At 42.0% G+C, this 24733-nt stretch overlaps 1 protein-coding gene across 1 annotated transcript in view; it reads right to left on the bottom strand.

The window, feature by feature from the left end:
• Nucleotides 1–24733, bottom strand: part of CACNA1C (calcium voltage-gated channel subunit alpha1 C) — a 645253-nt gene that overhangs the window by 207072 nt on the left and 413448 nt on the right. The window contains exons 6-7 of the mRNA XM_035028541.1: nucleotides 10270–10428; nucleotides 3168–3364 (exon numbers count right to left, since the gene is read on the bottom strand). Coding sequence (XP_034884432.1) covers nucleotides 3168–3364; nucleotides 10270–10428 — 356 coding nt within the window. The remainder of the gene's footprint in view (nucleotides 1–3167; nucleotides 3365–10269; nucleotides 10429–24733) is intronic.

Genomic DNA, 24733 nt, shown 5'->3' with positions numbered 1-24733 from the left:
AGTAGCTTTAACAGCTTGAGGAATTGTTCAGTATTACTTGGCTAAGTTTGATCTTACTTTTTAGTCCACTAACTCTTCAAACCATAACAGTGGGATGAAATAATGGATGTCACAGAAAAAGCGAAATGGATTTGATATTATCCACAGTTGGAGGCAGATGTCTGCTGTTTGCTACTGTTGACCTCCCTGATCCCTTCCATCCCAAGCTATATACAGTGATTGAATCAATTCCTTCTTTAGTGCTTTAATGGCTGATTCTTTCCCTAGGAACATCTAACCAGCTGTTTGATAGTTCAGAATGAACCAGATTCTGGGGTTTCCATTCATTGCTATACTTGAAAATCTTGGTTGCTCCCTCCAACACTCTCTAGACTTGCCCCTTGGATTTGAAGGGAAATGCACTGTTCTGAGTGGAAAACCCTACTTCTCCAATTTCCATGAAAACTATAGCTTCCTAGACTGGTTCAAATTCAGTGGCATCAAAGCAGCACCATGCAGATTGAATGGGTTAGACTTCTAGGGGTTTTCAGACTCCAGCTTGGGCATCAGAATCACCTGGGAAGCCTTTCAAAATGTAGATACTGGGGCCTAACTTTGGAACTTCTCATTCACTGGCTTGGAGGGAAGTCTGGGCATCTTTATATTTAGAAAGCTCCATGTTTTATACTAAAGTACATTGAGATTTGAGAGTCTGTGGGTTTAGAGATACAGGCTCAGAGGCAAGAAGGAGGAATGCTGAAGTGGGGAGGAAGTAAGAGGGAAAGAGAAGAAGGAGGAAAGGAAGAAATGGCCATAGAAAAGTCCAAGCAATTAGAGAAATTGTCTGAAAGCAGGAGCATTGGGCTGGGAAGTGCTTCCATCACGAATACCCAAATATGAAGGTGTTTCAGTTTTAGGGGTGTGTGTGTGCGTGTGCATGTGTGTGTATGCATGCATACACACACATGCACACGCACACACAATATAGCCGTTTGGGGAAGGTGCTGGGAAAATCAGAGAGACATGTCCCATGAGCCTGGGATTGTTCCTTCACCTCTGACACTTTTTCCATTCCCAGCCTGAGCTCTATCACACACACCCCAGGGGAGAAAGCACAACACAGCTGCTGCAAATTGGTAGTTGCAGTTGTGTGCTTCTTCTCATTCCCCACTCTGGCTGTCATTAAGACAGTATTTCTTTGGGTCACATCTGGCTGGTGGGGTATCAATGATTTATGGTGGGGGAGAGGGAGGGAGTGAGGAAGAAAGATCACAAAAATACATCAGGGCCATCAGCAAAGTAAATTATACCTATTCCCCCAGGCCTACACCCACCCACCCACTGCCACCCTGCCCTCAATTTGCTGCCATGGAAGGCGTTCTCGTAGCAACTTAAAGCATGGGTTTGAAGCTCATGTGATGAGGCTCTGAAGCATAGTTTCATATGATCATATGTTTTATGACCCATATCAGAAACTGCCCATGTGCAGAAGGGTGTTTCTGCACATGGATAGCCAGAGGGATCTACCCAGTAGGACCACTTGGGAATTTGATCAACTTTGCTAAGTGAAATAAATTTGCCTAAGCATAGTACATTCAATTCCCTCTTTTCTGCTTAGAAATTATGCAAAACCAGTTTTGTTGAGCATGGGCCTAAAAAATGTTTTCCAGTGTTTCATTTTAATTTGAGGGAGAGGTGACTTGACCTTTGTCTTCTTTTCAAAGTATCACAACATAGCAACTCTACCATGGCCCGGTTCCAGCTGTATCACCATTATTCAGTTTAGATTTACTGTTTCTCTAGACTGAGCTTTTCAGTCTGAACTGGATGTTATTTATGTCTGAATCCTGTACCTAGGAGCTTCCCTGGCATGCAAGCAATGCTCAATAAATGTTTGCTGGGTACAAGGTTCTCAGGCAAGTTTCAAGTAGTCATTTGCAGAGAGGTATGCGCTTCATAGCAACACTGGGTTTCAGCATGTTGACCCAAACATAAAAACTGGAAAAAGAGGATTTTTGAATCAAGAGGACATGGTTCTTGCGAAAAAATTAAAAGATACAATACCCTGTATCACATCTCTGTGTTGTAACAAAACTCTTCTGATTTTAGGAAGAAGTCAACACCTCTCTTGGCATCAGTTCCTTTCTATCTGGCAGTTCTGTTCAATGGGAAGCCACTCGTTTCCCTCTCCCCCTTCCCTGCTTTAGCGTGTAGACACTAGTTCCCAAGCAGACTCTTAGACTGTTTTCAGCATGGCCAAATAAATTTGACTATTTGCAAAACTCTGGGTGAGATGGTATTTTCAAGACTGGCAACAAGCATTTTTCACCCGAATGCTGGAGAACAACACTGGATTCTGGCAAGTCATTCCTCATGCTCAAGTAGGAGATCCTACAAAGAATTATATTTTCTGGAGCTTTTACAAATAATGGACTTGACTCTGCCAGAATGGAGACAGCTCAAATATGTTGTGTATATTTGTGTATCCCATAGGCAGAAATCTGGCACTTTGACAGCTTCTGGATAATAAAAGGGGCATCTTGAAGGGAAAAGAAGATTTACCATTGACTGGTTGACATATGCGTCACATAACCAGCAGAGTGTTTTGTTAGCAGTGAAAATTATGGCAATGTATTTGTCTGATGGACTATTCTAAAATGATAAGGTAGGATTAACATGAGAAATAGAAATATAATAGCATGCCATAATGCTAACAATTCAATAAAAATGGCTTCTTGTTAGAAGACCAGGCCTGACTTTTCTCATTAGCCCTAAAAATTAATAATTGTGCTCTCTAGCTCTCTTTCAGGGACAGATGCAAAACAAGGATGAGAACAGAAGAAACTCTACAGTTTCTACATGAAGGGGAGTTGGATAGAATCCTTGTGTCAGGTTTGGCCAACTCATTCACAGAGCATCAGCTGAGTGCCCGTATTTCTCACTACAGTAGGACAAACTTAAAGATGACATTTCTCTTAGGCTGGTGGGTGGACAGAGAGACTCATTAGGGTGCAAATTTCATGCTTTGTTTCTCAGGAAAGACCTGGAAGAAATCAAAGACATTCATCAACTATTCCATCAAGGTGTGTATGTGACCACAAAGTCATGAGGAGGGTGGAAAAGGGAGCTGTTGAGGAAAGTCTCACAGCCTTCTGGACTCCTGCCTCTGCCCATCTCAAGCTACGTACCCAGTACAGCACATCTGTCCAGCCCTCCATGGTGATGCACTGGAACACCGTCAACATGGCGAAGGCAAAATTGTCGAAGTTGGTGATGCCGTGCTTGGGCCCGTCCCACCCGGGCTTGCACACAGTGCCGTTCTGACACTGCCGCCCATGGCCTGTCTCCAGAGCACAAGGGGAAGGATCATCTTCTGCTGGAACATCTTGAATGACCAGGGGAAAAGAGAAGGCAGCAGAGGGGATGGAGAGAGATGGGCAGAGAAAGAAGGAGAGAGAAAGTCAGAGAGAAAACTGATAGGATAAGTTTGATGGGCTAGGCAAAACAACCACAGCAACAATAATGCAGAACAAGTTTTCATTAGTTCCCCCCAGAGACGCAGTAAACAACATAAGGAACTAGGTATTTATTTTAGGCTGCCATTGATTTAGAAGGTCAGTACTTCCAACTAATTGTAAAACTGTATTTTAACCTCGGTAATTGATTTCAAAGACAGTAAGGCTATTGCACATTCTGCTGAAACACGTTGGCATCATGGTCAAATGGCCAATTAAAAGCTAAGGATAATGCAACCACTCCAAGTGGAAAATATCCTGAAAAGTGATAGGAAGTCTACCTTTTCTTTTTTTGGTGATGAAATATCTATGGATGCTTCCATTGGAATACCAGAGTTTAGGGTGAGGGCTATATTGATTGGAAGAGACTTCCACATAATTAGCCAACAAATCCCATTCAGTAACACTTTCTCCATTATGTGTTACAGGATATATTAGCAGAGATACAAGTCATTTTATAGTGGAAGCCTTATGTTGATAAATGACAAAAAATAAATTCTGACCATAGGGGGAATGTATCAAACACAGTGGTCTTGATTACAACCCTTGAGCATAAACACTGCTGACTGTCATGTGGAAGCTTGCGGTACTGCTCTTTGGTCTCCAGAATTAATACCTTTCAGAAGAGAAGAATCCTTTTCTGACCTCTAATCAAGACAGAGCGGCAGTGGGTGACAGGGAGAATACTCCCTATGTATGGACAGGGCTTTTTCAGGAAACTGTATAACATACCTACTGTGGCTACAGACAGTGCTTGGGCTAATTCCACATGCTGGGAAGAGCTACTAGAAAATTAATAATTAAGATGTAGCTTATATATTTGGTATGGACATCATTGGTAAATGGAAATAAGACTAGACTGATCTAGGGATGCCTGAGTGGCTCAGTCAGTTAAGTGTCTGCCTTCAGCTCAGGTCATGATCTCAGGGTCCTGGGATTGAGCCCCACATTGCATCGGGCTCCCTGCTCAGCAGGGAGTCTGCTTCTCCCTCTCCCTCTGCCCCTCCCCCCAGCTTGTGTGTGCTCTCGTGCGCACTCTCTCTCTCTCTCTAATAAATAAATAAAATCCTTAAAAAAAAAAGACTAGACTGATCTAAGAATTCCCATTATGGTAAAATACAGGTAGTCTTGAGCCAGCTATGGAAGGTAATAGTTTCAAATTCACGGAAGTTTGTAAAATTAAGGACATTGTCATATGCTTGTAGAAAGTAACAGTAATAAACAGAATAGACTTCAGTCATAACAAACACATGATTGCCTTTAACAATAGTGAAAATATGCACCCAGATAGAGAATTTACTTATAGTTCTTCATTTACAGATAACAGGTCACCCAGGGGCTTTTCTTGCTTCATATGCATCACAACAATTACAAGTGTCTAGTACCTCTGTATTTAAGACTATTGGTTGGTTGGCTCCTTCTCAGTTTGTGCCTTCAAATTTGAACCTGTTTACTACAAAGAGGAAGATAGGAAGAGGAATATTAATCCTAACTAGGAGACAGTTCTTATGAGAATGTAACTGAGCAGTATGGTTGGAAATATATGCTGGAGTGTGTCTTCTTGGCTTTTTTTCTTTTTTCTCTCTTAACAGCTTTATTGAAATATAATTTACATGTCTTACAATTCATCAATGTAAATGTACAGCTCAATTATTTTTAGTAAATGTATATAGTTGTACAGCTATCACCACAATCCATTTTAAAACATGTCCATCATCCTCCCAAATTCCTGTGTGCCTGTTTGCAGTCAATCCGGCTCCTCTCCCCAGCCCCTAGCCACTTGATCTATACTCTATCTCTATAGCTTTGCCTTTCCAGAAATTTCATATAAATAGAATCATACAATATGTGGCTTTTTGTGTCCCTCTTCTTTCACTTAGCATAATGTTTTTGAGGTTCATCTGTGTTGTTGCACGTATTAGTATATTCGTTTTTGTTGCCAAGCACTGCATTTCACTGTATGTCTATCTATTCACCAGCTGATGGACATTTGGATTGTTTCCAGGTTTGAGCTATTGTGAACAGTGCTGCTTTCTGGCTTATTCTTGGCCTGGTGCTTCAGGTTGTGTGTGAGTCTTTGTGTGATGACCAAGGTGTAAAGGTCTGCATCACTGGTCCCTGAACTGTTTGAGGGAATGACAGTGTCCACACCATTTCATGACTCCAGGGTCTGGCTCCCAATAGGGCTCTGCTTCTGGAGCTGAACTCTAGTTAATCTTTTTTTTTTTTTTAAAGATTTTATTTATTTATTTGAGACAGAGAGAATGAGAGAGAGAGAGAGAGCACATGAGAGGGGGGAGGGTCAGAGGGAGAAGCAGGCTCCCCGCCGAGCAGGGAGCCCGATGCGGGACTCGATCCAGGGACTCCAGGATCATGACCTGAGCTGAAGGCAGTCGCTTAACCAACTGAGCCACCCAGGCGCCCAACTCTAGTCAATCTTTTGTGACTTTAGAATTTTTGAAATATTTGGAAATTTAGATGTGGGTTTAAACAGTGGGAGGCTATAAAAAGAGGGAAACTAAGAAGTCAATCCCAACCCTAAAGAATGAATAAAAAAGTGGGTAACAAACACCTAAAAAATTGAGACTGGGAAACCAAGAACTAAACAGATCATACGTTCTGTTGGGTTTCTCACCCGTTCTGGTGATGGTTTTCTACTGTGATGTGTTCAGTCACTGTGATAAAAGTGCTGGAATGATATAGGAGATGGGAGAAAAAGAGGTGAAAAAACAGAGGGACAACTTGCATTTCTTTTTCTCCTGTTTCGCCTTCTAGTGAATAAAGATGCTGTTACTCTTTGCATTGTGACTGCTCATCTGACAGTCTTCCCTGTGTTCTCTATTCCTGAAACAGGCAAAAATAAGGAAAAAGTGAAGGTTGCCAAAGTGAATTCTGAGTGTCCTCAAGGAAGAAAAACATCTTTTGGGGTTTTACAAAAAAATATATGTTGAAAAGAAAATGGCATCAAGGGGAGGTGATCTCATTAATAATAATAATAAAAAAAGGGATGAGGTTCATAGAGATTATCTAAAGGCTCAAGGGCCACTGCTATTTTAAACTATCTTGAACAACAATAAAAAAAGATTTGAGAACAATTAAGAAGCAATGATGATCTGGTAAAAATAGGTATCTATAAAAAGCACTAAAGGGAACACTTGAAAAATGTGAACACACACATATCAGCAGGTCCTTGCGACATGCACTTGAGGGTGGGGAGAAATTAGTTTGAACATGAAAATTGTGTTGGTTTTCTTCTGCAGAGTCATGAAGTCCCAGGGAGGAAAGCAGGAACAAAAGTAGGAGAAAGAAAGAAAGAAGTGGGCCCTATGCCTTAAAACAGAAGTGAAGTAGAATCACTCTGGAAAGTCCAAATTAAGTTTGTGGTAAAAGAATGGAGGCGAAGATTAGGAGAGATGTTAGAAAAGCAGTTAATACCAACAAGAACGTGAAATCCTGGGAGAGTGCCAGTTAGGGGTTCCAAGGAGAAATCACCAAAGACAAAATCAATTACTTTTTTAGGACCCAACTTTAAGAAGTAAATACAATGAGAATGATTTCATTTCTAGGTTTGAGCCAACCAATTCTTTGTCAGTCTCAGGGGTAATTAGTGTGCTTGGGAGAGCGATTCAGAGTGGCCTGGCTCAGAGTGCCATCAAACAGATGGGACAGCCAGAAACAAAAGGTGCCGGCATATGGTGATGTATCTGTTGAGGAACTAGGAAGGCGCCTTGCAGATGCCTCTGGGATCGGAGAAAAATTGCCTCTTCAGAGACCACCTCTATGGGGAACTGGAAGGGCAGCCTAGAGGCTGAATAATGGTCTACCCAGCCAGCTCCAGAGCTTTCTTTATCCAAAACATGGCTCAAAATCCAGTGTGTCCTACAATCTACAAGCACATAAAATTCCCAGCCTGAGAAATAATCTTAGAGTGCAAAAAGAAGAATTTGATCTAAATTCCATTAAAAAATTATGACAAGGGCTCACAAGCACTTTTGTATAATCTAAATTTGCAGAAAAATATGATAATTCAATCCAAAGTCTAAACTTAAAAAAATATCACCCATTCCAAAGGTGGCATAAAACTCTCCAAAACACATAGGGGTTGGTTTCAAAGATTGCAGGTTTTTGGTCTTATTCTCTATGGCTGCATGGAGTATGTCCAGATTCCCATACGTTTTTTTCCTTCTCATTAGTTTTAGTCACTATGTAGGTGGAAGAGGCCCTGATGACTGTGGTACATGTTCTGTTGGGAGTGATGGAGTGGGTCCCTGGATTTGTCATCAGATGGCAGATTTAGGAAGGAGGAGCTACATGAGCTCCTGATTGCAGAGCGTTAAGTGAAAAGGCTTCTACAGCCAGGTGTCCTCAGCCCCTCTTTGGAGCAGGGAGCCTGGCTCCACACGGAGTGAGGTCACCTTCCTGGTGGGGCTGGCATGCTCCTCTCTCTGGAACACTTCTCTCAGTGTCTGTCCTCTGACACCCTGGCTCCCCAGGCTGATGGTCATTTTCACCATGGCAGCTAACTTCCCTTCTGACTTGTGGGGGTGAAGGTAAAACCCACCGCTAAATAATCTGATGCATCTTCTGGGAGGAAGCAGGTGACGTCCCAAGTATTTTTCCTAGTCCTGTTTTTGTTTTTGTTTTTGAATCAAGGATAGAAAACAATATGGCTCAAAATGGTTCTAAAGAGGTCACTTCAATTGGTGAGTCCAGTTCTGGTCTTTATCCTAACGGTGGGGAGGCCACTCGAAGTATTGGCAGGCTGTTGGTGGCTCTTTCACCAGAATGTGCATCTGTGGTCCAGAGAAGAGCATCCTATCCTGTGTCTCCTTTGTTTATCATGCCCACCATTTTCTTGCCAGTTGAGGCCACTGCTGGTCTGACAACAAAGCCCAGTGACTTCCAACGTTCAGGGTTGCTTGTTAGCATAGGCCCTTAGAGGATCTTGCTACCAGTGAAAAACATACTTTTGCTGTTTTCCCAGCAGGATGATAGAAACCATGTGCAGCTCTGGGAGCAGTGCTCCTTAGGTAAGTGGTGCACAGACCTTTGGTTGCAGGGTAGGTTTGCTATCATTAGCTCTATGGCAGAATTTCACCATTTCATTCTCCCCCTGCCTCTTGGTATGCTATTGGTGAGAGCCACACCATCACACATACCCACTCTTGGGCTCTTTAACACTCAACCTCCCTGTGACTATCTGAAGAGTTTGGGTCTGAAGAGTCACTGAACATTTCAATACAACTGCATAAACTTGAGAGATAAACAGTCCAGCTCTTAAGTGGGACTTAGAATGAGCTCTAACAAAGCTACCCAATTAACATAAATTTATTGGTTCAGGGCTGGCTACAGACTAAACTGAATAAAAAGAAGGATTTGAATTCAAGGGGAAAATACTACTCATTGCATTATTTGGTATTCTTCTAAGCAAAGCTGGAAATCTCAGAATTTTAGCTGAAGGCAAGATCTGTTCTAATGTTAAAGAGCTTCTGTTTTTTTTTTTAATATGACAGTTTATTTTATACAGTTACGACCCAAATAATTAGGAAGTTCTCTCCAGAGTGAAAAAAATGGTCTCTTAAACAGACTCTTTATCAAAAAAGTAAAAACAATTGTATGAGTCTGTGATTATGGGTTTATAGGTTTTTGTTTGTTTGTTTTAGGACTATGGTCATATAGTGGTGATCTAGAAACTACAAATACCCAGTCAATCCACCCAATTAAACCAGATCATCCAGATCAGGTACTCTATTTTGGTTTCTGAATATGAATAACCAATGTCACTCCTTGTTGTGTAGATCTGTCCCTCCTCACCATCCTAAAGCAAGAGGGGTCAAATTTAATTTAATGCCTGGGCTGAATGGGAAGGAGAAGCAGTACAGATGGAGAGAAATGAGGTATCTTTTAAAGCTTCAGACCTTTCTCCACCAAGAAGCCAAAAACCAAGATGAAAGGTCTTGTTGTTGGAAAAAACAATCACATAAATTTAACACTTCTAACCCCTTTGGGGGGAAGTATTTTTTTTCAACAAGTTTTTATGTTAAACTACTTTATGCGTCTGTTTAAAAGTTTTGTCAATTCCTGTTTAAATGATTTTTTTAAAGGTGCCACTGAGATTTTAGTAACCTAAGACAACAGTTTGTAGCATATCCCACAAGCCAAAACTTTGGTCCTATTCAGAGAAGTGCTTACTGGGTCAGCATTGCTTGCTAAATATATTGACTTATGGAAGGACCACAGGGAGAGAAGTCTCAATAGGGCCCCCCTGTGACAGGGGGACAGCAGAAAACCCTGAGCACAGAAGAGCCAAGATCAGCCCCGAGGGGTAGACAGAACCCAACATTGTGACTGAGGTATCTACTGGCTTCAGGCAAAGCTGCCTTCCTGAAAGGGAAGCGACAATCAACTGAAGGACCAAGGAACAGAGATACACACCCTCACTACGTCAGTTCTGATTCTTAAATTAAAATACTCCAGGTTGTCTAGGTGATGTTTCTTGATTCACACAGCTCATTTAAGCTTTAGTAGTGCTGGACGGGAACTTGCATTTAGCTGTTTTAACAGAGATCTATTGTATTAGAAAAAAACTAACCGAGAGGAAAAGAATACCAATCTCTGCCTCTCACTTATCCATGGAATGAAAAGATGAGTACTTGAATGGAGGAGGCCTTCCCTAGTACCACCGGTCATGTGGTGACAATTCACGCCGTTACAAGGAAAGTAGCGATGAGACAGGGAAGCTTCTTGAGATCTGGCCACTCACATCTTCCCTTACCTGCTATGCCCTCCTGATTGTAGCAGGTCTTATGCATCTTCCCCATGAAGAGCTCCAGGCCGATGATAGCATAGATGATGATGACAAACAGTACTAGCAGGGCAATATGCAGCAGGGGCACCATGGCCTTGATAATGGAATTCAGAACCACCTGGAGACCTACAATGACAAAATCAGACAGTAATAGTGAGCACATCAGCTTCCATTTATTGAACCAAGTGCTTTCCTGGATGTCATACTGACATAATCTCATGCAATCTTCTTAGCAACTCTACCAGTGATGTATCACAAGCCCCATTTTTTAGATGAGGAAAGTGAGGCTTAAAGTCACACAGTGAGCGAGTGACAAAGCAGGGATTGGTATCTAGGTTGGCCTGACTCCAAATCTTTCTTGGAGGCACGTCCAAATGAAAGGACTGGCAGATGCTGTGCTTCTAAGGGGAAGAACATATTGTTTTATCCAGAACTATCCAATTTCCTAATATCCTGTCTTAGAGACAACCTAGCATCTTTTTATCCTAGACCAGCATCTCACTATAGTGAGAGTTAACTGACTAGAGATAGCCCCGCAAGGACTTGCTTATCACTCAAGGTGGGATTCCTAGAGCCGATGGCTGACCCATCTGCTAGAAAACACAAATCTGGTTGCTAGGCATCTGGGAGGGTGGGACTTCCTTTGTTGAAACTGATTCATACCCCCAGGATACATGTAAGTGGTTAGACCTCTGTGGGACCTTCTCTCCAGAGATTACGTGAGTGGACCTCTCTTCCTACAGATTTCTGACCAGGCCCCTTTCCCTCAGTGCCCAAATCTGAAGATTATTACATCCTTCCATTCAAAAACCCCAATGAAGGGAGTTCATGTTTAATGTGTATGTACTTTCCATTTGGGAAGATGAAAAATTTCTGGAGATGGGTAGTGGTGATGGTTGCACAATGTGAATATACTTAGTGCCACTGAACCATACACTTAAGATAGTTATAATGGCAAATTTTGATATGGATACATTACCACAATAAAAACTGAAAGTACCCAGATCCTGTCAAGAAAAAAAAGTAAATGAAAAATCCTATTTAGCACATGGGTCTTGTCAGTGTCCCCAAAAGTGTAGGCTTGTACTGCTGTCTTATGGGAAAAAGCACCCCCTAACTTATTTTTTTCCTGCTTTCTCTCTTTTTTTTTCTTACTTTTTAAAAAATTTAATTAAAAATTTTTTTTTCAAGATTTCAGGACATGTTTAATTTATAGTTATAGGCAGGGCTAATAGGTCTAGAATAAATTCCCCTGATGTCTTCGGACAGCATTTGGAGATGACAGTATGTTTATTTACACTTTACTTTAAAAATAGTTTCTTGGTCAAATTGTTCATCATCTAAGAATGTCTCAAGAAAAGATTGTGTGTTAGGATAAGGATAGTTGGAGGAACTGTAAGTAAAACAGAATTTTTTATTCTTTTTTTTTTAATTTAAATTCAATTAACATATAATGTATTATTTGTTTCAGGGGTACAGGTCTGTGATTCATAAGTCTGATATAATATCCAGTGCTCATTACAACACATACCCTCCCCAATGTCCATCACCCAGTTACCCCATCCCTCCACCCCCATTCCCTCCAGCAACCCTCAGTTTGTTTCCTATGATTAAGAGTCTCTTGTGGTTTGTCTCCCTCTCTGGTTTCATCTTGTTTCATTTTTTCCTCTCTTCCCCTATGATCCTCTGCCTTGTTTCTTAAATTCCACATATCAGTGAGATCATACAATAATTGCCTTTCTCTGACTGACTTATTTCACTTAGCATAATACCCTCTAGTTCCATCCATGTCATTGCAAATGGCAAGATTTCATTTTTTTTTGATGGCTGTGTAATAGGACCCCTTAACTTATAAGCTCAACCATAAATGACACCAAGAATTCTCTTTGTTTAAAAGGGATGTTACAAGTTTTCATTGATGCATCTGTGCATCATACCACACAAGGTGCTTTTAGTGTCTCCACCTGATGTATCCACCCAGCTGTGGACACCCTTCCACTGCCCTGTGCATTGGGAGTTTCACCTTCATATTCACCCACAGCCCTCCCTCTGCACTGGATAAACAAAGTCTGGGTCACCCTCTCCCCAGGCCCCAAGGCAGCCATTGGTGTTTTGTGATTTGGTGGAGTGATTTTCACAAGGCTAATTAGAGGAATTCTCCCCAGTTATTAAGCTAAGATGGGGAGAGGGAAAAAAAATTAAAAGAAGAGAAAAGCTGGAATAATTTTACCTGTGAGTTAATGAGAGTGCTTTGCAGCCTCCCATTAGAACAAGATGTTTTCAGATCCAAATGATTTCATTAATTAGCAAGTTGTACACACATTAGTGCTAAAGTATGCGAAGCCATGGAGGAAGTTGAAAACTGAACTGCAAAGCAAGTTTAAGAGGTGTCTGCTGGCGTGGGGTGGGTGGGGGGGCGCTCTAAGTGCTACTCACTGAAGGGGAGGAAGGCCTCCCAATCCCGCCCACCCAGACCATCAGCGAGCCTTGTTATCAGGCCTTCGGTGCCATAGCCTGCAGTGGTGAGAAAGCGGTGGGAGACATAGAATGGGAACCTCTCCTCTGTGCCACAGCCAGAAGTTCTGCTCTTAAAGACCAGAGTCCTTCTCGTGCCCTTCAAAGTGTGGCACAAGGGCTGGACCCCTATCTACTTCTCTGTCCACTCCCATCCCCTGCCCCTCACTCTCTGCATTCCTGGTCAAAACAGCTTTTCTTTTAGCTTCAAATATCCCATACTGGCAGACCTCAGAGACCACGGCAATGAAATGAATACTGCATTAACGCAAGTCAAATGCATGTTTTGCTTTCCCAGGGCATGTAAAAGTTACGTTTACATGATGCTGGAGTAAAGTGTGCAATAGCATTATCTCTAAAAAACCAACATACACACCTTAATTTAAAAATACTTTATTGCTAAACAATGCTAACCATCATCTGAGCTTTCAGTGAGTCATAATCACTGATTACAGATCACCATAACAAATAAAATAATAAAAAAAAGTTTGAAATATTGTGAGAATTACCCAAGAATTACACAGAAACACAAAGTGAGCAAATGTTGCTGGGAAAATGGCTTGATAGACTTGCTGGACGCAGTCCTTTTCTCAATTTGTAAAAAAAAAGATGCAGCATTTGCAAGCACAATAATATGAAGTGCAATAAAACGAGGTATGCCTGCACCTCCTCCTCCACAGGGCTGTGAAGCATGCTGTTCCCTTGGCTGGAAGTCTCTCCCACGGTTCCCTCCTACTTATCCTTCAGCTAGGATGTGAATGGACAGGTGAGTTTCAGGGGCCAGCAAACTCAGGCGGAGACTACTGAGTGGGCTACAGAGAGGTCAAAAAGAAGCCACAGCAGCCCGTGGGCTTCCTTCCAGCCATCAGGGATGCCATCAGAGTTCTGAAGTAATGTTCTGTTCCCCCGTCCCTATCTCAGCAGGAGGCTGTACCACCCACCTGAGCACCCAGGCCAGAAACCTGTTTGCTGAAGCTCTTCCCTCTAACTGGTTATCAAGTCACACAGTTTGATTTTGAAGTGTCTTCAGACAGGAATGAATTATTTTTACTATATAAATAACAGGAAAAATCATGTATTATAGGGAAAATAGAAAATCATAGAGAAAATAGAAAATACTTATGACAGAGAAATTACAAAACATGGGAAGCAAAAAGAAGAAGGAAATCATCCCTTATTCCACCACCCAGAGATAACCACTGTTAGCCTTTGGCATATATTGTGGACATTTTGGTTTATGACTTGTTTTCCTCTTCTTTGTCCTCTTGGTGTTCTTCATTCAGTTAATGGTTTCTTTATGTTCAGTTTTGCCTGATCTTCTTGCTGTGGTTAGAAAGCTCATGCTAAAGCACAAACCAGAACCTGTTGCTCCTCTGATGAAAAGTCCTTCCATGACCCTCATCACCTCTAGGTAAAACCCACCTGCCTCCTTTTGTAGTTTCATCACATCTGATTCCAGTTTACACCTTCCATTCCAAGAATATACTGAATTGTCTGAAGTTCTCTAGCTTCATGCCTCCACTGTTCCACCTGTCTAGAATGCCATTCCCTGCAGCCTCAGTGCATCTTCTCATCTTTGTATCGCAGCACATAGTAGTGACTCAATGCACATGGAGCTAAATCACATTTGTAAGCACAGGCTGCCTTAGAAAACAGAAACCATAATGATCTGACAATACAACTTCAGTTTCTTCTAAAGATTATTGAAGAAACTGAAGTTGTATTGTCAGGAAAAGATAAGACTCATGAAATGGGAAAAGCACAGGCAGGGAGGGTGATATCAGCGACTTCCACATTATTTAAACTGCTATTTTGAGGAAAAGGAGTTAGATGAGTTTGATGTAACCATATGGATGGAACCGGGACTAACTAGGAAGTTTCCAGGAAAGATTTAGATTCAACAGAAATGAAAATTATCAAAAAACCAGATCTATCTGAAGGTGGAGTGGGATGTTTTAAGAGGTAGTGGAATAGCCAAATTATGGAAAGAGCCCAGATGTCCATGGACAGATGAATGGATAAAGAAGATGTGAGATATATATACACAATGGAATATTACACAGCCATCAAAAAGAATGAAATCTTGCCATTTGCAACAACGTGGAAGGAACTAGAGGGTATCATGCTAAGTGAAATAAGTCAGCCAGAGAAAGACAAATACCATATGATTTCACTCATATGTGGAATTTAAGAAACAAAACAGGAGAACATAGGGGAAGGGAAGGAAAAATAAAATAAGATGAAATCAGAGAAGGAGACAAACCATAAAAGACTCTTAACTCTAGGAAACAAACTGAGGGTTGCCGTAGGGGAAGGAGGTGGGGGATGGGGTAACTATAACTGGGTGTTATGTGCAAGGCTGATGAATCACTAAATTCTACCCCTGAAATTAATAATACACTCTGTTAACTAAATTGAATTTAAATACAAAATTAAAAAGAAGTAGTGAGCTCTCCATCCTCAGATGTGTCCAAGCATTGACTGAACAAGTTCTTGGAGGAGGTGCTTTGTGGGCATTCAGCCATGGGGTGAAGATTTGCCTGGGCACACCAATGCCCCCAATTTCCTCATTAACCTGTTCTGAAGACATTACCTTGGGTCAGGTACAGCTCTCAACACTCTACTTGGATTATTCCATTTCTTCCTGGTAACAACCTATGAAGTAGGTGCTATTTTTTTTTTAAGATTTTATTTATTTTTCAGAGAGAGAGAGGGAGAGAGAGCACAAGCAGGGGGATGGGCAGGCAGAGGGAGAAGCAGGGTCCCTGCTGAGGAAGGAACCCTACCGGGGACTCAATCCCAGGACCCTGGGATCATGACCTGAGCTGAAGGCAGATGCTTAACTGACTGAAACACCCAGGCGTCCTGAAGTAGGTGCTATTATTAACTGTATTTTACAGGTGAGAAAAGTGAGTCCTAGAGAGGTTAAATGACTTGCCCATACTAATACAGCTGGTGAGTGGTGGTATGGGGTACAGGGCCAGGTGGCCTGGCTCCAGAGCCTAAGGGCTTTGCCGTTGTGCTAAATGCTTCCCCATGCCACCTAGACTATGGCTCCCAGTCTCTAAAATCTATCTCTATAAAGCAGTAACACATGCTTGCAACATCTGCAGCAAAGGTGGGGAAGCCTAGTCCCTGCTTCCAGGAGAGCCCAGATGTTTCCAAGGCCAGTCCAGGAAAGGCTTCTAGTTCCTGCCTGCTTTCCTCACAGCCAGCCTGGGATGGCAGAAGTCAGGCTGGTGTGTGAAAGAATGGGGCCAGAATATCTTCTTTCCAGTCCATCATACAGTATTTGGCTCTCAAGGCCTGGATGCTTATTATCTTCTCTTTGGAATTGGCTCACAGCTGTCCCAGAAATGGCTCCTCCAGCTCAAGCTCTAATTTGGAAAACACATCAACATTTCTCCACCCAAGTGTTCTCAGATAAGCCACGCTTACAGCAGATAAGCAATTGCTAGGCCCTTCTTCAGGGCTGGCTGCTCATGTTGGCGGAAGCAAATGGGCCCTAGGTAAGCCCTGTGAAGCAATTGCTGGAAAATGCCCTGTGAACACAAGATCAGTAAAGGCCTACAAATAGGATGAGTCTATTTTCCTAGCCTCAAATCAGGTTATGAGATCTGACAAATACACATATACTTATGGGGACAATGTTTGATAGGAGAACTATACCAGAAAATTTAGAACATATAGTTCCACACAGGGATTAAACATATAATCTAGAAATCCAGTGTCTGATAATTTGCAGTTCATGTCAGGTGACCTCCTCTTGGTGAAAGGAAAATCTCCCAAAATGCCTGGCTGCCAGACCTCCCAGGGAGATGGGGCTTTGAGAAGTGGCACCACCCAATGCTGAATTTAAGAAAAGGACAGAGATGGAGCTTAGTTGGTGTATATGGCTTTTCCCTTTCTCTCTCTTATGTTGCTGTTAAGCCCTGGACAAATGCCTGCATGCCTTTAGGGGTCCAATCTGAAAATTCCAGGTTAGGAAAGGCTTAGAGGATCTGAGTACATAATCATCCTGTTTTTCCTTAAAAGATTAAGAGGAACCATCAGTCAGTTATGGAAAGCAAAACCTGGCATCTTTGCTGAAGTCAGTGTTGAGATTAGCCTGAAAATGCCCAGGCTTCCACACCTGTTACAGATGGTCCACCATGATGGATACTCGGCTGAGGACACATCACACTTTTGTTATAAAAGAGCATTTCACTAAGCCCTGCTTTCGTGATGAATTGTTCTCCTCAGGGCCCCAGGGGTCACATCAGGAAGGAATTTGAAAATGACTTTGTGAGCATGAGACTGAAGAAAGAAAATGAAAAGTTACTGGGGCTGAAAGGTAATGTGCAGAAGGGTTGTCTGATCAAGCGCTAGACCTACAGGCTCTGTTCTTTCCCTGTAAACTCTATTCCCATGCTCCTTCTTTTGAACTTAACTTTCAAGTCATTCTGTGTAAAATGGGAGGAAAGGGAGAAATAATTGAAGACCCCCAAATTGGAGATCTTTGCTAATGTTAGTCTGATTTCATTATTGAAGTTCCACATTGACTTACAGCTTTTTTTTGTTGGTGGCTAGGAATGTACATTTCATGTCCCAACTTTTCAGACTCCGCAGTTCCAGCCAAGCACTCAGAAGGCAATTAAAATGATCAAGAAATCCTGATTGTAGAATCGATAAGGAAATAATAATGAGAATCACTGAAGTAGGAGAAGAGTGGTTTGGGTTTAGTGTGGTGGTGGTAGGTACAAGTTTCTCATAGATAGACTGAAAGTTTGTCAGAAGAGGAAGAGGACTTTGGGATCACCTAACTTAATACTTTAATTTTCAGTCATTCAAAGGATATTTATTAAGCTATGTTTTATGGGCCACCTGTTATGCTGGGGATGGGGATAGAGTGGTGGATAAGAGGTCTGCAGGCATTGCCCTCACAGAGCTTGTAATGGAAGCCAAACATTAATCAAACAATCATACAATCAATAAATAATTACAAACTTGTTAAGAGCTTTAAGGGAAGAGAACAAGGTATGACAAGGAACATCCTTTGGCAGGGAGGGTAGAGGAAGGCTTCCCCAAGAGGAAGAGAACCTTGCCAGGTGAGTGGGCAGGTAGACAAGTCCAGGCAGAGAGGTCTGTATGTTCCAGCTGAGGAAGGTTGCCTGAAGAGCTTAGGAAAGACCTATGGCTCTCCTATCTGTCAGCCTCATGCTTTTCCCTTAGCTTTGTTCTGCCTCTTAAAAGACGTTACTGGAAGGAGATTTGGGAAACCAGTTTACTGCTTCTGTTTGAAGTGTGGGGAAGCAGAAATCACTTTCACTTTCAGAGAAAACAATTCAGGAAGCACAGTGAGAAAGGCTCTCCTGACAACTTCCTCATTCGTAAAATTGAGGAAATAATCCTCATCCTAGCCACAGAGAGAGGGGAGGAAGGCAGGGAATTGGGCCAACAGTGCTCTATAGGCATACCTTGTTTTATTGTACTTTGCTCTATTGCACTCTGCAGGTACTGCCTTTTTTTTTTTTTTTTCCCCACAAATTGAAGGTTTGTGGCAACCCTGCATGGAGCAAGTCTATTTGTGCCATTTTCTCAGGAGCATTTTGCTCACTTTGTGTCTCTGTGTCACATTTTGGTACTTTTCATAACATTTCAAATGTTTTCATTATTGTTATGTTTGTTATGGTCATCTGTGATCAGTGATCTTTGATGTATTATTGTAATTGTTTTGGGGTGCCATGAACCGCACCCATATAAGATGGCAAACTTAATTAATAAATGTTGTGTGTGTTCTGCCTACTCCACCAACTGACCACTAAAACACAACAATATTGAAACTAGGCCAATTAATGACCCTAGAATGGCCTCTAAGTGTTTAAGTGAAAGAAGAGTCATGTCTCTCTCTCTCTCTTTCCCTTTAAATCAAAAGCTAGCAATGATTAAGCTTAGAGAGGAAGGCATGTCCAAAGCTGAGACAGGCTGAAAGTCAGGCCTCTCAAACCAAACAGCCAAGTTGTAAATGCAAAGGAAACATTCTTGAAGGAAATTAAAAGTGCTATTCCAGTGAACATGTGAATGATAAGAAAGGGAAACAGACTTATTGCTGATATGAAGAAAGTTCTAGTGGCCTGGAAAGATCTCACAAGCTATATTCCTTCAAGCCAAAGTCTAATCCAGAGCAAGGCCCTAAGTCTCTTCACTTCTATGAAGGCTGAGAGAGATAAGGAAGCTGCAGAAGAAAAGTTTGAAGCTAGCAGAGGTTGGTTCATGGGGTTTAAGGAGAGAAGCCATCTCCATAATATAAAAGTGCAAGGTGAAGCAGCAAGTGCTGATGGAGAAGCTGCAGCAAGTTATCAGAAGATCTAGGCAAGATCATTAATGAAGGTGACTACACTAAACAACAAATTTTCAATGTAGACAAAGTAGTCTTATATTGGAAGCTATCTTCTAGACTTTCATAACTAGAGAGGAGAAGTCAATGCCTGGCTTCAAAACTTCATAGGACAGGTTGACTCCTGTTAGGGGCTAATGCAGCTGGTGATTTTAAGTTAAACCAATGCTCATTTACCATTCTAGGGCCCATAAAAATTATGCTAAATATACTCTGTGCTCTATAAATGGAAAAACAAAGCTTGGATGACAACATATTTGTTGACAGCATGGTTTACTAAAATATTTTAAGCCCACTGTTGAGACCTACTGCCCAGAAAAAAAAATTCCTTTCAAAATGTGACTGCTTACTAATAATGTACCTGGTCACCCAAGAGCTCTAGTGGAAATGTACAATGAGATGAACGTTGTTTTCACGCTGCAAACAGAACATCTATTCTGCAGCCTGTGGGTCAAGGAGTAATTTCAATTTCCAAGTTTTACAATTTAAGAAATACATTTTGTAAAACTACAGCTCCCTCAGATGGATCTGGGAAGAATAAATTGAAAACTTTCTGGAAAGGATTCACCATTCTAGATGCCATTAAGAATATCTGTGATTCACAGCAAGAGGTTTGGAAGAAGTTGATTCCAACCTTTATTGCTGACTTTGAGGGGATCAAGACTTCAGAGGAAGTAATTGCAGATATGGTGGAAATAGCAAGAGAGCTAGGAGTAGAGCCTGAAGATATGACTGAATGGCTGCAATGTTGTGATGAAACTTGAACAGATGAGGAGTTGCTTCTCACGGATGAGCAAAGACAGTGGTTTCTTGAATGGAATTTACTTCTGGTGAAAATGCCATTAAGACTACTGAAATGACAGCAAAAGACTAAGAATATTCCACAAACTTAGTTGACAGAGAAGCAGCAGGGCTTTAGAGGATGGACTTCAACTTTGAAAGAGGTTCTACTGTGGGGAAAATGCTATCAAAGAGTATCACAAGCTGCAGAGGAATTGTTCATGAAAGGAAGAGTCAATCAATGCAGCAAACTTCATCATTATCTTATTTTAAGAAATTGCCACAGCCATCCCACCTTCAGCAACCACCACTCTGATCAGTCGGCAGCCATCAACATGGAGGCAAGATCCTTTACTAGCAAAAAGACAACAACTTGCTGAAAGCTCAAATGATGATTGGCATCTTTTAGCAATAAACTATTTTTAATTAAAGTGTGTACATTGTATGTTTTAGACATAATGTTAAGGCACACTTAATAGACTATAGTATGGTATAAACATAACTTTTATATGTATTTGAAACCAAAAAATTAATTTGGGTCACTTTATTGCAATATTTACCTTATTGTGGTGGTCTGGAACTGAACCTACAAATGCCTCTGAGGTATGCCTGTCCTGCTCTGCTGGCTCTTTTGGGGACCACCTTCATCACCAAGCTTTTGACTGACTTGATCCAACTGAAGAGAGGATTGTGGCGCCACATAACATGCCACCAACACAGGAAGCCTAGATGGAAAGAGATGTCCCACCAACCTCAAACCTGGAGAAGGTTCTAAGATGGGACAGACCCCATTCTTGATGCAGTCAGTGCTTTCCAATGGAGTTACTGGTGGTTTTGTTGTTGACTCAGGACCCTGCAATGTGTCAGGGCATTTGTAAAGAAGTCATATCCCCATGTCCCAGTCTGAGGGGGGAGTGAGGACTGTCCTCACTATAGGCCACACCCAGGAGTTTAAAAAACAATTCCTTGATTTAAGCTGGTTATCCTCTCCTCAAAAAATGGTGGGCAGAAAAACATACTGCTTAATCCAGAGGTCTGATTAGCTGGGTGATGCTTAACTGAGAGGTTGGTCCCACCAAAGTGTGTTATGCCTTCTGTATTTTCCAACAATCTTTTAACCAAATTCAAAGAAAATGACAAGAGTCACTACTTGGTGAGCCAATTCTAAGCTTCCTCACCAGGCTCACCTCAGAACTGGATGCTGTATAAAAGGAATATATTTCCATTAAAACAGGTGCTCAAGTAGAGTATTGTTCCTACCATGCCCAGTAAGCCCCAAGCTGCCCCTAGACCTGAATCACCTTGGACCTGGGACACAGACGTTGAAGAAGTTTGGATAAAATACCAACATCTCCCAGGAAGGGAATCTAGAATGAGGCTTTCCTTCTTCAGCTACTTATCTCTAAGTTTGCCCTTGCAGAAATGCTATCAGAGGAGCTCCCCTTCTCTAACAAAGAGCAACTGGTATACCCAGACAGTAGAAAGCTCTTCTTCTAAGGGCCAAGGTTGCCTTTCTCCAGGCCACCACACACAACTGTGCATCCCTTACTTGTGAACCTACTGAGCACCTGTGAAGTACCCTGTTTATTGCCATGGAAGGTGGGGGAGAAAAGACAGTGCAGTACAGTGGTTAAAGCATAGGGACCCCTGGAGCCAAATGACCGGGTTGAATCCTGGCTCCACGACTTCTCAGACAAGTGACCTTGGATAAGCTATTTGATCTCATTTTAAAGTAAGGATGATGATGGTACCTACCTCATAAAGTTGCTGTGAGGACTAAACAAGTCAATTCACATCAAATACTCAGAACAATGTGTAGCTAATAGTAAATGCTATTATTATTGTAAGCATGGTCAGGCTATCAGTCGAACCCTAAAGCAGTGAATGTGCAGAGGTTAAAATTTATTTAACACAGAATCTGCTAAAATGAAGATTCTGATTCAGGCCATGTGGGGGTGGAGCCTGAGTTCTATATTTCTGACCAGGCCTGGGTGACACCAAAGCTGTTGCTCCACCGACCACACTTTGGGAAGCAAGGCCATAGAGCATGCTGGTCAGCCTGGGGGGTCACAGCAACCTCACCCAGCCATGCTGAAGTATGAGATGCTCTTAAGCAGTTACTGAATTTTCATCAGAGTAGGGTGATCCTTGTCACATCACTCTTGTCAGGTAATTTATGTGATCAGTAAAGTGCATGAAGTCAGCATTGGATATAGAAAATACCACACACTAATTGATATCAGGGTCCTATAGGATTCTTTACTACAATTTTTCTTTTTCTTTTTTTTCTAGACAGGGAGACATACACCTACACTGTGCTGCCAGGGAGCAGAAGTGATGTATGCTAGTGTCTCCTTCCAGTAACAATGACAGCTATCTAGCAGAGTTATTGAAAGGACTCTGATGATTGTGACTCAATCCTGCAACATTACAGGAAGGAATGGCTTGGCATCAATTTTCCCTCCTGACAGCAGGGACTGTGTCATTACCACTCTTACCAAGCTTGCATCTTTAAAGGTTACTTATGGTCACCAACTGGCCAACCCATGTCTTTGCCATGGGCATTATTTTCCTTGGCCTGTTTGATGCCACCGATTACTCCTTTCTTTTTGAAATTCTCTCCCCCCTTGTCTCTGTGACAGATGTACACCTGTAGTTCTTCCACTTCTGCAGTTAGTTCTTTGCCTTCCTTCTCCTCCTTCCCTTCTGGGTCTCTTTTAGTCTGGAGAATATTACAAACACAAAAAATGCAGTTGCTGCCCATGAAGAGCTGTAAGCTAGATGGAGAGGCAGACATGGAAACAGCTAATTGCAGAAGTGGGTGACAATGTTCCTAAGAATTATGCCCAAAGAACCGTGGGAGCATAACGAATGGTGGGAGAGGAATGTACATGTGAGCTGTGTCAGTGGGTGAGGCTTCCTTCTGCTCTTTTATTCAGCTAGTCTTCCACCCCTTGTGTGGCTGTGTCTAACTCTGTTTTTCTCAGGAAATTCATTCACTCCCTCCTAAACACTCAGTAGTCACCACCATTAGATGAGCCCAAATTTCCAATTACATTTTCTCTGCCCTCTATTTTAAGTTCAAGTCATATTACTCTATAAACCTACTAGATATTTCTGCTGGGTTGTCCTACCTTCCATCTTCTCACACTCAAGAAACCTAAACCTGAACTCATAGCCCTCTCCCTAAAGCCAGCCCCCACAAGGCTCAACCCTGGCTTACTTCTTCACCAACTGCAGACAATTCTTCATCCCATAGCATACCTCTTCCCACTGCAGCCACTGCTATCCTTGTCATCTCCTGCCTGGATTGATTCACTGGGCTCCCTGTCTCCAGTTCCCTTCCACTCCAACCTATTCTGCAGCACTGGCCCATTACTCATCCTAAAACTGCCCTGCTCAGAAACCTGCAGTGGTTCCATCACAGAGGGTAGATCCGAACTCCCTTTTACATGATCTGCATTTGGGAGTACCCAAAATTTATTTGCAGAAAAAAATGAAACCAGGTTACAAATATCATAAGAGTAGGTTCTAGCAAGAAAACAGGTGGTTACCAAGATTGGGAAGGAGAGCAGTGGTGGGGAAGGCCATCTTGAGAAAGAGATGTGATGATGCCAACCCAATGGCCTAAAGGGAAGGATCTAGGGACATAACAACCCTGACTTCACCCTCCTCCACACTGCTGAGCTCTTGCTCTGCCCCCTATTGATTGGATCTAACTGAAAGCCAGAGGGCAAGGCAGCCTTTTGCTGTACTCCATCTGGTCAGCTCTCCCAGGCCTGAGAGCAGAGTAGAGAAAGGTGGAGAGTAGATGTGGTGGGGCAAATGGAACAACGTGGGCAGACAGAACAATGAGTTTAGGGTAGTTGCCAAGGTGTCACCATCACCATTCTATTAGGAGGAAGTAACCTTTTTGGAAAGCTTCTGAGTTTTGTGAGTCAAGATGTCCCCTCCTGATTTATCCCTGGGCTGCAAGGTTGGTTCAACATCCACAAATCAATCAATGTGAGACAATACAGTAACAAAAGAAAGAACAAGAATCATATGATCCTCTCAATAGATGCAGAAAAAGCATTTGACAAAGTACAGCATCCTTTCTTGATCAAAACTCTTCAGAGTATAGGGATAGAGGGTACATACCTCAATATCATAAAAGCCATCTATGAAAAACCTACAGCGAATATCATTCTCAATGGGGAAAAACTGAGAGCTTTCCCCCTAAGGTCAGGAACGTGGCAGGGATGTCCACTATCACCACTGCTAGTCAACATAGTATTAGAAGTCCTAGCCACAGCAATCAGACAACAAAAAGAAATAAAAGGCATCCAAATCAGCAAAGAAGAAGTCAAACTCTCATTGTTTGCAGATGATATGATACTTTATGTGGAAAACCCAAAAGACTCCACCCCAAAACTGCTAGAACTCATACAGGAATTCAGTCAAGTGGCAGGATATAAAACCAATGCACAGAAATCAGTGGCATTCCTATACACCAACAAGACAGAAGAAAGAGAAATTAAGGAGTCGATTCCATTTAAAATTGCACCCCAAAGCATAAGATACCTAGGAATAAATCTAACCAAAGAGGCAAAGGATCTCTCCTCAGAAAACTATAAAATACTCATGAAAAAAATTGAGGAAGACACAAAGAAATGGAAAAACGTTCCATGCTCATGGATTGGAAGAACAAATATTGTGAAGATGTCAATGCTACCTAGAGCAATCTACACATTTAATGCAATCCCTATCAAAATACCATCC

Source organism: Mirounga leonina, unplaced genomic scaffold (genome assembly GCF_011800145.1).
Source record: "Mirounga leonina isolate KUSES-001 unplaced genomic scaffold, KU_Mleo_1.0 Mir_201, whole genome shotgun sequence".
Taxonomy (NCBI): Eukaryota; Metazoa; Chordata; class Mammalia; order Carnivora; family Phocidae; genus Mirounga; species Mirounga leonina.
This window is presented reverse-complemented; position numbering and strand designations above follow the sequence as displayed.